At 41.8% G+C, this 17622-nt stretch overlaps 1 protein-coding gene across 10 annotated transcripts in view; it reads right to left on the bottom strand.

Moving 5' to 3' along the window:
- PSIP1 (PC4 and SFRS1 interacting protein 1) overlaps positions 1 to 15055 on the bottom strand; it is a 47936-nt gene extending 32881 nt beyond the window's left edge. For 4 of the 10 annotated variants that reach the window (XR_010148971.1, XM_054658714.2, XM_016960645.4 and 1 more), the window contains exons 1-3: positions 14743 to 14877; positions 14055 to 14251; positions 10496 to 10572 (exon numbers count right to left, since the gene is read on the bottom strand). Coding sequence is in view for 9 of the 10 variants with exons in the window: in XM_054658714.2 (XP_054514689.1) it covers positions 10496 to 10572; positions 14055 to 14126 (149 nt within the window). In the remaining variant the exon portion in view is untranslated. Of the gene's footprint in view, positions 1 to 10495; positions 10573 to 14054; positions 14255 to 14742 lie in introns of all 10 variants that reach the window. The other 6 variants (XM_016960641.4, XM_016960644.3, XM_054658715.2 and 3 more) reach the window with 3 other exon arrangements.
- Between the last annotated feature and the right edge of the window lie 2567 nt (positions 15056 to 17622).

The raw sequence follows: 17622 nt of genomic DNA, 5'->3' as shown, positions 1-17622 counted from the left end.
TTTGGAAAGTCTGAGAGTTTTCTCAAAACGTTAAACGTGAAATTACATCTGACCCAGGAATTTTCTCCTAGAGAAATGAAAACTTATGTTCACAAAAAAACTTGGACACAAATGTTCACAGCATTATTCATGAAAGCCAAAAGTAAAAATAACTCAAATGTCTATCAAGTGATGAATAAATATGGTAAATCAATATAATGGAATATTTGACAATAAAAAGTAGTAATGTACTATCACATCCAGGCTAGAGCACGGATGAACCTTGAAAAACATCATCCTAAGTGAGAAAAGCCAGCCACTGAAGACCACACGTTCTATGATTCCTTTTTTTTTTTTGAGACAGAGTCTCGCTCTGTCACTCAGGCTGGAGTGCAATGGCGCTATCTTGGCTCACTGCAACATCCTCTGCTTCCCAAGTTCAAACAATTCTCCTGCCTTAGCCTCCCAAGTAGCTGGGATTACAGGCATGTGCAACCACGCCTGGCTACTTTTTATATTTTTAGTAGAGATGGGGTTTCACCATGTTGTCCAGGCTGGTCTCTGCCCAAAGTGCTGGGATTACAGGCGTGAGCCACCGCGCCCGGCTGATTCCATTTATATGAAGTGCCCAGAATAGGAAGAAAGTAGGTTAGCTGCCACCTAGGCCAAGGTGGGAAAGAAGATTGGGTAGAAATGGAAAGTAAATGCTAATGAATACATGGTTTCTTTTTGGAGAAATGAATTATATTTTAATAAAGCTGTTAAAATTTTTTGACAATAACATATCCTATCAAAGTAAACTAATCCATAATCTCACCAACTAAATCTACTGTTTTCAGCCCACTTATTTTTATATATACATATATAACTATGCAATTTCAATGTATATGATACAAACTTACTCAAAAGTAGACCTCTTTAAAATGAGTATCTTTTTATGTCAACAATTACTTAACACCTACACAGTATTTCACTGAATAGCTAAACCTATTGTTGGGCCATTTTCCATGTCAAATTTTATATTATAAAATCACACTGCTATAATAAACATATTGCTCAATCTCTGCACCTATCTTCACAACAAATTCTAAGAATAAGTGGGTCAAGCCGGGAATGGTGGCTCACATTTGTAACCCCAGCCCCAGCACTTTGGGAGGCCAAGGCGGGTGTGTCACCTGAGGTCAGGAGTTCGAGACCAGCCTGGCCAAGACGGCAAAACCCCATCTCTACTAAAAATACAAAAATTAGCCAGCCGTGATGGCGTGCACCTATAATCCCAGCCACTAGGAAGCCTGAAGCAGGATAATCGCCTGAATTCGGGAGGCAGAGATTGCAGTGAGACAAGATCGTGCCACTGCATTCCAGCCTGGGTGACAGAGTGAGGCTCCGTTTCAAAACACAAAACAAAACAAAAAAACAAAGAGTAAGATATGCTCAAGACTGATGAACTCTTAATGAGACTCAAAAATGACAGTAGATGGAAAAAAAAAAAAATCTTCCTTGGGCACGCAGTCCGACAGGTTTGGTGAACAGGGACCAGATTAGTTTTTCGACAGACATCACTATACTACTTCCCAAGGGTACAACCTTGTGCAGCTGTGGTTTTGATTCATTCTTCAAGGCATTCCACTTTAAAATTACATATAAAAAAATCCTTAATATGCTAAGTAAATGCAGGATATAATTATACATAATATCAAATACCAAAAAATTGTAAGTCAGTCTGAAATACATCAAAATGTTAACAGTAGGTCTGACTGATTCATTCTTCAAGGCATTCCACTTTAAAATAACATACCAAATGCTTAACACGCACACAAAAGCAGGGCATAACTATATACGACAGAAGCTCCTTTAAAAAATGCATAGACAAGTTTGAAAAAAATACGTCAAAATATTACCAGGTTTAGGGGTTATTTCTAAAAAATAGGAGAAAAAAGGATTTGTTTCCTTCTATATATATTTTTTTAATTTTAACAAGAAAAGATACACATTCAAGGTAACTTACCCACCAAATTCCAGAGCTGAAAGGAAACTGAGGGATCACCAAAAACCTCATTTTAAAGGTTTAAAGGGGCGCCTCTGCCCGGCCGCCCCTACCGGGAAGTGAGGAGCCCCTCTGCCCGGCCAGCCGCCCCCTCCGGGAGGGAGGTTGGGGGGGGTCAGCCCCCCGCTGGGCCAGCCGCCCCGTCGGGGAAGTGAGGGGCGCCTCTGCCCGGCCGCCCCTACCGGGAAGTGAGGAGCCCCTCTGCCCGGCCAGCCGCCCTGTCCGGGAGGGAGGTGGGGGGTCAGCCCCCCGCCCGGCCAGCCGCCCCGTCCGGGAGGGAGGTGGGGGGGGTCAGCCCCCCGCCCGGCCAGCCGCCCCGTCCGGGAGGTGAGGGGCGCTTCTGCCCGGCCGCCCCTACTGGGAAGTGAGGAGCTCCTCTGCCCGGCCACCACCCCATCTGGGAGGTGTACTCAACAGCTCATTGAGAACGGGCCATGAAGACAATGGCGGTTTTGTGGAATAGAAAGGGGGGAAAGGTGGGGAAAAGATTGAGAAATCGGATGGTTGCTGTGTCTGTGTAGAAAGAGGTAGACATGGGAGACTTTTCATTTTGTTCTGTACTAAGAAAAATTCTTCTGCCTTGGGATCCTGTTGATCTGTGACCTTACCCCCAACCCTGTGCTCTCTGAAACATGTGCTGTATCCACTCAGGGTTGAATGGATTAAGGGTGGTGCAAGATGTGCTTTGTTAAACAGATGCTTGAAGGCAGCATGTTCGTCAAGAGTCATCACCACTCCTTAATCTCAAGTACCCAGGGACACAAACACTGCGGAAGGCCGCAGGGTCCTCTGCCTAGGAAAACCAGAGAACTTTGTTCACTTGTTTATCTGCTGACCTTCCCTCCACTATTGTCCTGTGACCCTGCCAAATCCCCCTCTGCGAGAAACACCCAAGAATGATCAATAAAAAAGAAAATAAATAAATAAATAAATAAATAAATAAATAAAGATTAGAAAATTAAATTCAAAAAGACTGACTCAGGCAAGGTCACCTACCTATTAAAACAGCAGAGTCTCAACTTGCAGTGTTCCTTAAAGAGGTTTTGGACTTTCCTTTAACCATTGTAATACAGTCTTTGAAACATCTCCTAATAAAATATTCATGCTATTTCTCTGTATGTACGAACTCAGACCTCAAATACCAATGTCAAAGCTTGTAAGAGTCAAGACTGATGTAAAACATTCTAAGAAAACAGGAAATCATTAACTGAATTCAATACTAGTTTTATAATACTGAGGCAGCTCAAATGCTACAATGTGTTTCTTACATGGCACACACTTTGAAGCCCTAAGTGTGTACATGTGCATTCCAATTTTCCTAATGGTATATAAACAAAGACAAGCAGTTATCTCTCTTAATTCACTTTTTGTGAATAATATGAATACCCACAAGAACACACACAAAAATTCAGTTGTTACACAACTAGAACTCTTAAAAGAAACAAGTCACAGGCCAGGCACGGTGGCTCATGTCTGTAATCCCAACACTTTAGGAGGCTGAGGTGGGAGGATCATTTGAGCCCAGGAGTTCAAGACCCGCCTGGCCAACATGGTGAAACCCCATTTCTACTGAAAGTACAAAAATTAGCTGGGCTTGGGGGCGCGTCCCTGTAATCCCAGCTACTCAGGAGGCTGAGGCAGGAGAATCGCTTGAACCCGGGAGGCAGAGGTTGCAGTGAGCCAAGATCACGCCACTGCACTCCAGCCTGGACCACAGAGCAAGAGACTCTGTATCAAAAAAAACAAAAAAAACAAAAAAAAAAAACAAAGTCACATACACAAAACAGGAAATCAGAGCCAAATATATGAAGCTCAAAACTCATTTAAGTGTTGCCAAGTAATATTGCTAAACAGAAAAATTCCATTTTTAACAACATATTGATTCTAACTTGCTGCTTCATTTCTACATTACTAAATCACAAAATATGAAAGTTTATTATAAATATTTTATATTTTATAATAGCATGTATTAGTCTGTAACAGAAAAATTATTCAACAGACAACTGAATATGCACGCACTACTTGTCATGAACCTGCTGGTAAAAAGAGATCAATAGGGCTGGGCGTGGTGGCTCACGCCTGTAATCCCAGCACTGTGGAGGCCGAGGCAGGTGGATCATGACGTCAGGAGATCAAGACCATCCTGGCTAACACGGTGAAACCCGGTCTCTACTAAAAACACAAAAAATTAGCCAGGTGTGGTGGCGGGCGCCTGTAGTCCCAGCTACTTGGGAGGCTGAGGCAGGAGAACGACATGAACCCAGGAGGCGGACCTTGCTTTGAGCGGAGATTGCGCCACTGCCACTGCACTCCAGCCTGGGAGACAGAGCAAGACTCTGTCTCCAAAAAAAAAAGAGATGAATAAACAGTTCATCTCATTATTTGGTGTAAAATTTAAGAGAAACCATACAAGTCCCACACCAATATGTGCAGCTATGAAACTTGTACAGAAGAACTAGTGTAGAAGAAAAAAATCCTATCCTAAGATTCATTATTTTCTTCTTGTCACCACTATCAGTACCTCTGCACTGACCTTCACTCCTAAAACTATATATTAGACGGGTTTTAAAACAGCCTGTGATGTATATTTAAAGTTCCTAAAACTGAGCACCCAACTTCTTTGCATTAAGACAATTAAGAGCAGTAAGGAGGAAAAAACAGCAAAATATCTTTATTTAAATTTTCTAGACTTCTAAGATACAGAGCTAGGTAGGAATATTCCCTGAATTAGCAAAGGTAGTTAGTCACCAAAACTCAAACTGAGCTTCATTTCAATTTAATAAATACTACTAGAAGTCTTGGAAAAATGGGTAAATCCCCACAACTCTTGTTCCCAAAATGAAATAAAAGTTTGCCAAAGCTGAACATTTTAAATAAATAATAACTACTATTTATTTAGTGTTTAATACATGCCAAGCATTGTTCTAAGCATTATTCATGTCATGTCTTATTTGCATCCGAAGATTCTGAGGCAAGATAATATTATCCCCACTTTACAAATGACAAAAAAAAAAAACACAAATATAAGTAACCTGCCCAAGGTTATATGGCAGGTAAATGGCAGTCAGGATTCAAAAACAAACTTCTGATCTAGTTGCTCTACATAAACGTTGGCTAATGGACAGCAAATGCATAATCAACAAATGACTTTATCTAGTGCACAAAGCTTTCAATCACCAAATATTTATTTAACAGCTACTAAGTGCCAGGCACTTAAGTTAATGATGACAAGATAGACAAGGTCCCTGCTGATCCAGCTCTTCGAGTGTGGGTGAAAAAAAGAGAAAAGGGGAAAAAAAAAATTCAGTCACTGTTGCAATGGGGAAAATAAACACGAGGAGGAGGATGTGAGCTAAGATCTAAATGACTTCAAATATCCGAAGGCATAACCTTCCCCGCAAAGGGAAAACAAAAGACCTGAGATAAGATGAGGCTTATTTTTACAATAGAAAAAAGCGGTGAAAAATGTAATGAGGCTGGAGAGGTAAGCATGGGCTAGTTCGTATAGGTTTTTATAAATATCATTTGTAGGTAGTTTTTGGTTTTGATTCACTGCTAATGTTAAAATAGGGAGTCACTGAAGGTTTTCAGTGAAATGACATGATCTGATTGAGATATAAAGATCTCTTTGACTAGACAGTTGTACCTCTGTATCCGTAAGACTGTGGATTATCCTTCCTCGACCCCTGCAGATACCAAAATTCACAGATGTTTAAGTCCCTTATATAAAACAGCATATATATATATATATATATATATATATATATATATATAACACACACCCTCCCATATACTTTAAATCAGGGGTCTCCAGCCCCCTGGCCAAGGACCAGTACCCGTCCGTGGCCTGTTAGGAACCACGCTACACAGCAGGAGGCAGGCATTACCACCTGAGCTCTGCCTCCTGTCAGATCAGTGGCAGCATTAGATCCTCACAGAAGCACAAACCCTACTGTGCACTGCACATGCAAAGGATCTAGTCTGAGTGCTCCTTATAAGAATCTAAGTAATGACTGCTGATCTGAGGTGGAACAGTTTTCATCCCAAAACCATCCCCCCAAACCCCCGTGGAAAAAACTGTCTTCCACTGCTGCTTTAAATCATCTCTAGATCACTTATAATACCTAATACAATGTAAATGCTATATAGTTGTTACATTGCATTAAGGTAATAATGACAAGGAAAAAAAATCTATACATATTCACTACAGACATAACCATCTTTTTCCCCCAAATATTTTCAATCTGTGACAGGATGACTCCATGGATACAGAACCCACAGATACAGCAGGCCAACTGTATATGAAGAGTGGAAACTGAAACCAACATAGAGTAAGCGCACTATTTTTAATTTTTTTACCCCCCAAGACAGGGTCTTACTATGTTACAAGCCAGATTTGAACTCCTGGGATCAAGGGATCCTCCTGCCTCAGCCTCCTGAGTAGCTGGGACTACAGGCATGTCCCAGTGTGCCCAACTTAGGACATTATTTACAGAAGTAATTACGCATGGACTTGAATTATACAAAGATGACCAAGAGCGGACAGATCCGAATGCATTTGAAAGGCAAAGAACAAGATTTGCTGACTGACTAGATGTAGAAAGGAAGGGGAAAGACTATAATATGTAATCAAGGATAATACCAAGACTTGGCTTCAGTAAGAATTGAGTCTATGTCATTCCCACTTACTAAAAATCTGTCTGAATATGTTAGGTTTAAAATATCTAGTACATGGTCACGGTTAGGGCTCACTGTCTAATATTCAAAACTTGATTGCTGAACATTTACTATGAATGTCCTAAGTAAAATCAGACGTCTGTAGGCCAGGAAAAGAATGCAGTTACAAAAGAATTCTGCTCTAAATTAACAATTAAAAAATCTTAATCTATAAACCAGTTACGAATTAGTACAATTTCCAAATATACCTTTCTTCTAGTTTAGCAGACTACTAAACTATTTATGCAAAATCCAAACTAAAAAGTTCAAACAGGCCAGGCACAGAGGCTCATACCTGTAATCCCAGCACTTTGGGAGGCCAAGGCAGGTGGATCACTTGAGGTCAGGAGTTTGAGACCAGCCTGGCCAACATGGTGAAACCCCATCTCTACTAAAAACACAAAAATTAGATGGGTGTGGTGGCGGGTGCCTGTAATCCTGACTAGTTGGGAGGCTGAGGCCGAGGAATCACTTGTATCTCGGAGGTGGAGGTTGCAATGAGCCGAGATGGTGCCACTGCACTCCAGCCTGGGCAACAGAGGAGACTCCATCACAAAAAATAAAAAAATAAAAAAATAAAGTAGCCTGTAATCTCAGCACTTTGGGAGGCTAAGGCAGGAGGATCACTTGAAACCAGGCGTTGGAGACCAGCCTGGGCCATGTAGCAAGACCCCATCTCTAAAAAATAATAATAATAAAAAATACAAAAATTAGCAAGCTATTGCAGTTATCAGCTACTTGGGAAGTTGAGATGGGAGGATCACTTGGGCCCAGGAGTTCAAGGATGCAGTCAACTATGATCGCCGCTGTGCTCCATCCTGGGCCATGGAATGAGACTCTTGTCCCCAAAAAAAAAAAAAACTTCAAATAACTACCCTCCCAAATTTTGAGGGGAAAAAAGATCATCAGAGACCTAGTTTCCAAAAATTAGTATTTTTTTGTTTGTTTTTTAGAGACAGAGTCTCACTCTGTTGCCCAGGCTGGAGTGCAATGGCACAATCTCAGCTCACCACACCCTCTGCCTCCTGGGTTCAAGCAATTCTCCTGCCTCAGCCTCCCAAGTAGCTGAGACTACAGGTGCACACTACCATGCCCGGCTAATTTTTGTATTTTCAGTAGAGATGGGGTTTCACTATATTGGCCAAGGTGGTCTTGAACTCCTGACCTCTTCATCCGCCCGCCTCAGCCTCCCAAAGTGCTGGGATTACAGGCCTAAGCCACCACGCCCAGCCCAAAAATTAATCTTAAGTACAAAAGAAGTCACCACCAGACCAACATACATATGGGGCAGCACTGCTTTTCCAAAGATAAATGGTATAATCATAAGAACACTAAGGCAACAACCAAGTGCATTTTGAAATGAAAATTCAGTATTGTCAGCTTAACTTTAAAGTTAAATTCATTTGAATTCCTTGAATATATCCTAAATTCTTGAATATTAGTAATTCATTGTCTTCATTAACTATCTAATTACCTATTAACCAAACAACAGTTTAGTTATTTAGTTTAGTTTGTTTTGGTTTAAAGTGTACATATATTTATAATATGAAAATCCTTTTAAATGCAGGAGAAGGGATAATCATTCCTCTTCTAAATTTAAAATAGTAACGTAAGAATGGACTGTGTATTCTGTAAGACTATCAGGATATATAGAAGTATAAAATCTGTTCCATTCCAGCACTTTAGGAGGCCGAGGTGGGCAGATCACGAGGTCAGGAGATCGAGACCATCCTGGCTAACACGGTGAAACCCCATCTCTACTAAAAATACAAAAAATTAGCCTGGCGTGGTGGCAGGCACCTGTAGTCCCAGCTACTCGGGAGGCTGAGGCAGGAGAATGGCGTGAACCCAGGAGGCGGAACATGCAGTGAGCGGAGATCATGCCACTGCACTCCAGCCTGGGCAACAGAGCTAGACTCGGTCTCAAAAAAAAAAAAAAAAAAGAAAAAACCTGTTCCATTTCAGACAAAAATCAGAATTAAAGACTTTTAAGCTTACAAAACTGAAAAATGCTAAGGAATGTCCACTCACATTACTACAGTATTTCCAAACTTCAATGTAAATCAGAATCATCTGGAAGGCTTATTAAAACAGGTCTTTGGCTCCACACTCACAGCTTTATTCAGTAGGTCTAGAGTAAGGCCTAAGAACTTTTTTTTTTTTTTTTTTTTTGAGATGAGGTCTGCAGTGGTGAGATCTTGGCTCACTGCAACCTTTGCCTCCCCGACTCAGGTGACGGTTCCACCTCAGCCTCTGGAGTAGCTGGGACCACATGTGTGTGCCACCACAAACGGCTAATTTTTGTATTTTTTGTAGAGACACAGTTTCACCATGTTGCAGGCTGGTCTCCAACTCCTGAACTCAAGTGACCCTCCCGCCTTGGCCTTCCAAAGTGTTGGGATTACAGGTGTGAGCCACCACACCCAGCCAAGAACTTACATTTTAATTAAAGTTCGCAAGAGATGCTAATGGTGCTAGACCTGACAACACACTTTGAAAAGCCCTACTCTAATATACACTGCACCATTTTCCATTAAAAGATACTTTTGTCCTCTATTAAATTTACTGAAGAGTTTCTTTAAAGTATCCCATGGAATCAGAAACTTATCACTTCTTAAAAATTATATTGTTATATATAGAATACACTTGAACCTAACTCTAATTATGATGAAGGCCAAACCAATTCTGGATCCAAAGTTGTATTTTTTAAAAAACTTATTATGAAATATTGTATGACACCATTCAAATAAAATGTCCAGAACTGGTAAGTCTATACAGACAGTAGACTAGTGGTTGTTTACGGTTGGAGAGGGGAAAGTGATCATCAAAAGGTTATGATAGTCAATATACTAAAATCTACTAAATATACTAAAATCTATTGAAAATCACTTTAAGCAGGTGAACTTCTTTGTATGTAAATTCCATCTCAATAAAGCTATTAAAGACATTGTGTGAAAGTTTATACAGTAGCTAAGCAACTTTAAACCAAATATTGCCATTGTAGCCACTCTTAGGAATACATAATTCTAATCAGAATAGCAATAGTTTTGTTTCTCCTCATCCCAGGTAAACAAGACTACCAAAATTGTCACAGACACCAAACTTCAAGTCCAAAATCAACCAGATTATATAGTATTTCTAAGGCCATTAAATCATAGGTACGTAGGAATATTCTTTGGGAAATTAATGGTAGCCTCCGGAGTGATCCCATGCACTTGGCAGTAACATACGTCAACATTCAGCTGCAATTTTTGAAAAATTTGCTTCACATCAGTTCTCTGCCCACATACCCACCAGAGGCAGCAGAGCTTCAGGGACCATATAAACACATGGAGGGAACTAGCTAGACTTCCTCTTCTCACCTTCTCCACAATATACACAGTTTGCATATCTGATATCATAAAACCAAAAATTAGGTACCAACTAGTCCTTATAAAAAGCACTTATTTTACTGTATAGGAATATCAGATCACTTATTAAAACTTTCCTTATGTATTTTCATCCATCAATCATTCTTATTGCTCAGAGAATTTCTACTTTCCTTTTTGGTTAAGGAAATATCAATTCCAGTAAAAAATAAACCTATAGCATCTGTAAACGCTACCTTAAAAATAGAGACTTAAAGACTCTTTCCAAAGTTCAAAGATTTTAAAGTTTCCTATTACCTTACGATTTCCCCCTTGAATTAATGTCTACTGCCTAACAACCCTGTTAAATTAGCTCTGATTTGCCTTTAAAGCTAACAGGACTTACGTCTCATGAGTTCCAAAAAAGAAAATGGGTAGTTTGTTTGTGGGTGGCTTTACAGCTCCATCAGGAACTTCGTCTACCTAAAAGAAAAGTGAGAAAAATTAAAATATTTTAAATCATACACACCTCAACATTTATCTGAATAAACGAGAGCACAACATCCAAAAGGGTTCTGTTATAAAATGGGCCAGTTCTGCAGGCCCATAATCTCCTATCTCCAAATCTGAAACCCAAGAAGCTATGAAAACCAAAATTTCTGTCAAAACTCATTTGGTGGCAAAACCTGGACTGACATTGAGGGTATCAGTCATTTCTTTTATCCACCTGTTTCCACTGTTGTTTCTTTGCAGACATGTTATCATGTGCTATTCCAGACCGCACCAGCAGCAAAATATATGGCATATGTACTCTCCCTGCCTTCCTAAAATCCCAAAATTCTGAATTGTTAATCATATCATTTCAGGTAAGGAGTCTGAACCTATTTGACAACCCTAAATGTTAGTTCTGCAGGAAATCTATACAAATAACAGACTAACGTAAAAGTAGACATTGACAAAAGTTTAAATCAGTACCTCCCAAAGTCTGAAAAACTTACTATGAAAAGATCCTTCACTAATGTGCCTGAATCACATGAGGCTACCTGTTCCTTTTTCACTGCTCTTTCAACCTTTTAAATTATGTAAGGAAGAAATCATCAGGTGCTGTCACGTCTTAACATATCCATAATACTTGTTACTTTCCTTCATCAATAAAGGAAAAGCAGACCTCAGGACTAAAGCAGTACTATCTAGCTAGAATTTAACAACATGTCGGCCAGGCACGGTGGCTCACACCTGTAATCCCAGCACTCTGGGAGGGCAAGGTGGATGGATCATGAGGTCAGGAGTTCAAGACCAGCCTGACCAATATGGTGAAACCCGGTCTCTACTAAAAATACAAAAATTAGCAGGGCACGGTGTCAGGTGCCTGTAATCTCAGCCACTCCAGAGGCGAATCACTTGAACCTGGGCAACAGAGGTTGCAGTGAGCCGAGATCACGCCACTGCACTCAAGCCTGGGTGACAGAGTGAGATCCTGTCTTTAAAAAAAAAAACAAAAAAAGAATTTAACAACATATCTATTTTAAATGTCATGATTTTCATAATTTCAAAAACACTTCAATTTGAAAATCAGCTGACTTTGTTAAGAAGGGGGTTGACCATCAGAGGACCTACTATCCTCTGTAAGCATTATGGTGTTGCAGAAAAAGACCATGAGGATGACTGAACTGATTTGTGAGGGAAGTCTAAAGGCTTTCACACACCAACAGAATCATTACCACCCAATATCTCTAGGGACCTATTTCCCCACTTATATGATGAAGATCACACCTGTTATCTCAACTTTGTGGGAATGTCCCGATAATTGCAAAAATCCTTAATCCCTTAAGAGATCATTTCTGTTAACCCAGTTCATATGCCTCTTTCTGCTAGCAAACAGCTTAAAGAGTTTATGCAAATACCTAGCACCTATAGCCTTTAGCAAATGCCGGGCAAAATTTAAGTTGATTTTTTAAATAATTGTTACTGGTAAACGATGATGTACATGAATGTTTAAGACTTAAAAATTAATGAAGTTTGGGACATGTAGACAGAAATGTTAAAGCAAAAATTGCAACAAGAGGTGTCACCTTTACAGCTCAGACTTTAAATATGGACTCTAAACTCTACAGCAAAGATTTCAAATTTTTAAGAATGAAGAAGATAGAAAAAGGAATGTAACTGTTGGACACAGAATACACCAACACTAAATGGAGGTGTTTCTCAGAAAAAATGATGGGGAAAAGGGAAAAGACAAACACTTCCCTTCCAATCCAAATGAACTTGTTAAATGTAGAACTTGTTAAATAAGGAAAACACTCTGGTCTTCCAAAGGCTACCCTATTTTATTTTCAGTAGCACTCTTAGTCACTTAACATATGAGCGTGGGGAGGGTGATTTGGGAGATTTTTTAAACATTTCCTTTGGCTTTTAACTTCACTGTGGCATGCAAATCGGAATATAGATCTATTAGACAACCTCATATTTTCAAACACCTCAAAATAAACAAGGATACCTCGAAGACCATGAAAAAGTATATCAGAGGGGCCTTAAACCTGATCAGTTTCCCTAGGCTCCATTTGAACGTGAATTGTGTTTTATAGGTGCATCATATGTACTACGGACTATGGAGGGTATAAACAAATTCCATTTAAGGTTGTTGCCCTCGGTCTCACAATATATTTGGAAGTCAAAGCATACACAGAGTAAGAATTAAAACAAAAGATTATCACGAAAGGAATAGATTAGAATGTAAAATATACAGACAAGGATTATGACTAAGGATTGTTCAAGTAAGACTGCACCGAAAAGGCAGACTTTATAGGCAAGGAAAAAAGCTTTGGAAGGAAACTTGTGAACAGGAGTTTACGTAGAGCAGCTAGATGGAAGAAAGTCAAGGAACAGTGATCATTTTACACTTGGATGGCACTCTCAGCTCCTAGACAGGACTCCGTTATCTAATGGGTGTTTTCCACCATTCCTCTGCTGACATAACTAAAACTACAGAATTTAATTATTTTTAAGAAATACATTTTCAAAGGACAGTAAATTAGTCGAAAATAAATGGCTTGGAAAAATAAAACTTCAGAACCCCATGTAAGTACATTTTTAAAGGATCTTGAGTTTACCTAATCTAATGGATTGCAACATATCTTAGGTCCTATCTATCACTGTTTGAGAACCTGGGTACCACCATAAACAAAAAGACCCCTTTTTCTAAAAATGGAGCGTAGATCTTTAAACAGTCTCAATTCCTAAATGTCACAAAACATCCTGGGTCCTTAATCGTTTCTCTGTACCACTAGATGTGAACTGGGGAATCTGGTCCACACCTCCTTTTTGCCTATTGGAAACAAAAAGGTAAAACAACTTCTTCAAGGTCATAAACATCTCAAATAAAAAAGGAGAAATGAATTTTCTGGCCCTTCCTCGGTACTAAACTACTGTAATACTTTCAAGAATATCCAGTCCTGAATCTCTGTATTAAACAAGCAAATCCAGAAGGCCTCATCAAGTACAAGGTATTTTTTTTAAAACCCTGTAAATCCAATTTAACCACATACGCACTTAGCTGACATCCAAGTGTTTGTGTGTAATCTGCACAAATTCCATTGATATTTTGTACTTGATCCAAAACTATGGAAATGTCAATGTTTCACTAATTTTTAAACAAAAATTCATTCTTCATTATTTCACCTACAATGGAACATTAACTAGCAACGCATTTAAATATTTCCTAGGAAGAAAATCTGTCCAAGTCTGCCAATAAACCATAGGGAAATACACAGGTATGTAGAAACGTCTAGATTTTCATAATTACACGGGAGATTATTGGGCAAAAAACTAAAATGAAAGGTCAGGTTACAAATGAGACTAAAGCGAGGGAGAGAAAGGACAGAAGAAAAAATAAAGAGACACGGTGGGCAGCAGGCCTCTGGAGAGGAGGGTAGCACTGCTAAGCGCGAGGGCTACAAATCACTTACTCGAGCTGGCCAATGGGGATAACCTTTCATCTTGGCGAAGATGAGGTCTCCAGGTTTGAAATCGCGAGTCATGTTTCGGGGGCGAGACCGGGGGTCCGAAGCCCGGGAGGCGGCGAGGAGATGCGGCGGCGCGGGGATGCGGGCCCAGCTACCGGGCCCGCGGGCGGGGGAGGATGCCTCGGGGCGTCCCGACGCGCCTGCTAGGGAGAGCACCGAGGGCGGTTAAAGCGAAGAACCCCGAAGGGAGGGGCCGCAAGGGGAGGGGGAGGGGAGCCGGCGGGTGGGGGTGGGAGAGCGAGGGGAGGGCCGCCTCCCGCTCCTCCCCCGCCAGTGCGCTGCCTCCGCGCGGGGGCAGGTCCTCCGCCCCGCCACCGAAGAGACGCCACCACCTGAAGCAGGGATGCTGCCCGGCCACAAATCGCCCGTCTGCCCGCCCCATCTTCCTCCGGGCTTTTTCCACCGAGCTTAAGCCCCAAAAGGGAGGGGGTGCATGGGAGAGAAAAAGGCAGGGATTCCAAGAAGCGAGCGGCCCCCTTCCGCCCACGCAAGGCCTCCCCCGCAACCTGCTGCCCAGCGGCTGCAGCCTTGGCCCCCTCGGCTCCCGGGCGGGCCGCGTCCACTTCCCCGCTACAGCCAGGAGCGACGCCACCGAGTGGGGGGGCGGGGCGAGTCCCCGTCGCCCGCTCACCTGCCGGGGCCGCGGGCGCCGACGCTGCGGTTGCTGGCCGGTCGCCTCTACCCGCGTCCACGCAAGCCACCTGCGCCACCAGCTGCCGCAGAGGCGTCTCAACGGCTCGGAATCGCAACCGCGCCGCCGCTGCCGCCGCCGTAGCTGCGCTGCTCCCGCGCGGCTCCCGCTCGGCGCCCGCTAGCACTGGGGCGCGACCAACTGTTTACCGAGAGCGGGGGGATGTTGCAGCACCCGGAGAAGCTGTGTGGCTCCGAAGCGGATTTTCTGGAAACCCTACGTCCCCAAGTTCGCTTTCATGTAACAGGTGCATGCAGATGGAGAGGAAGACGCAAGCGAAGAAGAAAGGACTGGGCGAAAATAGCTCGGCCTGCCGCAAGTTCCCCCTGCGGTTTGCGGAGTGGTCGGGCCCGGCCCGCCCCTGCTGGCTTCTCTGCGTGTGTGTATTTGTATGTGTACTGTATGTAAAAGGCGGGGAGGGAGGAAATGATTGTTGTGGACGCGGTTTTGGGGGCGGGTATCCGGGCCTCTCTCCCTTGGCTGCGTGTTAGGGAGAAACTGGCAGTAAAGCTTCATGTTCTTGTATCGTTTCCCAGGGTGGGGAGGTTTGAATGCTGCTTTTGCGCGGTTTGCATCATCCAAAAAAGAGGAGCTGTACGAAAACCCTAAGATGAAATTGGAGCATGCGGCGGTTGCAGGGTGTGCTGCATCTAGGCCTCTTGCACCTCGCTGAATGGGCCTCGTAGTCTCCTTTTCCTTGAAATTGTAGTATGAGAGAGCCCTATTTCATTTCTTTTGCATTTGCATCACCAAGAACTATTAAGAAAAATGCAACCCTACTGAATGCAAAATGCGAAGGGTAGAAAACAATGACAGGAAAACAAACCTTTTAGATAGGATGTGGGTTTGGGCCCTAACTAAATTTTAGCTGCATCTAAATTTTATTTCCCTAGTAGAATAGGAGCTGGTAGGTGGTACAATGTGTAAGTGTTACTACACCTCAAATATTTTCTCTCTTAAAATGCTCTTCAAGGGATTTTAAAGGTTAATTTTTTGATCCTTTAGAGAGGCTGAAAATATTTTTAAAAAGAATGTTAAGACATATAAAAATAAGAATAATAAGACATATATTAGCACCTAGATAATACTGTTTTAAATACGGGACTCAACTGGAAATGAATTAGGAAATTTTTTTTGAATTGGTAAAAATTGAGAGTTTTTTGAAAGCGATACAGCATGTCTTTAAAAAGGAATGAAAGAAGACAGTCCCAAAGTAAAATGTCCTGTAAGGAGTTTCGAGAAACTAAGTATACCTGGGCAATATGCAGAGAGTTCCAAGTGGAGCAAAAGAGAAATTGGCAGAGGAGAAGGAAGGGTTGGTGAAATGTCTTGAAGCTTCTCATTCTGAATTTGAATTTAATGTGTGTAGTAGGAAGCTACTATAGGTTGCTCAGCAAGAAGGGGGTAAAAATGATTATTTAACCAGTTCTTGATGTTTCAAGGTAGATGTTAGTAGAAAGAGGCTGGGGGTAACTGGAGTACTCATGAAATGACGCATTTCTCAGTGAGAATGGTGACTAAGAAAAGGGAAGGAAGAGCACAACTAAGTAATTACACAAAGGAATGATTGTCAGGTGTTGGCTATAAATTATGCATAGGAAAAGGTGGAAAAAGATGTATTGAAGAAAAGCTCAAGATACAGAGTAAGAGAGACCAAAGCAGCATCCAGCAATCTTTTTTTTGTGTGTATGCACTTTATTTGTTCTAAATCCTGTAAGGCCTTGCTACTTCAAGTGTGGTCCAAGGCCCAGCAGCAAGGGCTTTACCTGGGAGCTCAGGTAAAGCTCAGACCTTCCCCAGGCCTTCTAAATCATAATCTGCGTTTTAACAGGATCCCTAGGTGATTCTTACGCATATTCAAGTTTGAGAAACTGCTTTAGAGGATACCTCAGACTGTAAAAACTTCAAACTAAGAAAAACAGATATATAACAAGTTATAATTAACGTTAAAGATAACTTTTTATTAGTACTAATGGTAGGATTAACAGGTAAAGAGGGGGTAGTTAGTGTTAGAGGGGACCTCAGAAAAGAAATAAAAAAGGGAAAATGGAAAAGCATTGATGTTTTAGTATTAGTATTTTCTGTTGTTGTTGTTGTTTTAAAAAAAGGAAGTACCATACTTAGCTCCTGCTGCCTTTAAGTTTTGTCCGCTTCAACCTGTGGTAGTTTGTGAACCACAGGAGATACCCTTTAAACAATAAAGGCAAAACAGGTGGTGGTTTAAGCTTCCAGAGAACAAAAGCCCAGGATCCCTGGGAGCAACAGTTCTGAATCTGAGAGGAAAGGGGGAGGGGAGGGGAGGGGAGGGCAGGGGAGGGCAGGGAACGGGGAAGGAAAGCTGGGCACATCCTAGCCACTTGGGAGAGCTTTTCTGTGCTCTTTTCCAGCTATGCTTGGTGCAGCCCTCTCCCATAGTCAGCCTTCTTAGTGGGGATACTTGAAAAAGTATACCAAAATGGAGATCAGAGGAGCAATGGGAAAGTTATAAGGAGAAAGAATGTAATTTCCAAAACAACTGAAGCAAGGGGAGGGGGCAGGAAAATCCAAATGAGTTGAGGCAGGAACTTGGCCTACATTATCTCATTTAACCCAAGTGCCACTATCCCCATTTCACACATGAGAAAATAAGCTCACAGAAGGTAAGCAGCTAGCTTGCCCAAGATCACACATCTAGTCCAGGCGCTGAGGCAACATTCTAGCCCCTCTGGCTACTTGCCCATGCCTTTTTTGTGATCCCACATCGCCTCTAGGTGGGGCAGGGAGGCAGCAAGGCTGAAGGAGGAGTGGCTTATAATTAGAAAAAGATGCTGGAAGGAAAAG

This window comes from Pan troglodytes, chromosome 11, assembly GCF_028858775.2.
Source record: "Pan troglodytes isolate AG18354 chromosome 11, NHGRI_mPanTro3-v2.0_pri, whole genome shotgun sequence".
In the NCBI taxonomy this organism is placed as follows: Eukaryota; Metazoa; Chordata; class Mammalia; order Primates; family Hominidae; genus Pan; species Pan troglodytes.
Note: the sequence above shows the minus strand (reverse complement) of the source record. Positions and strands in the feature narration are given on the sequence as shown.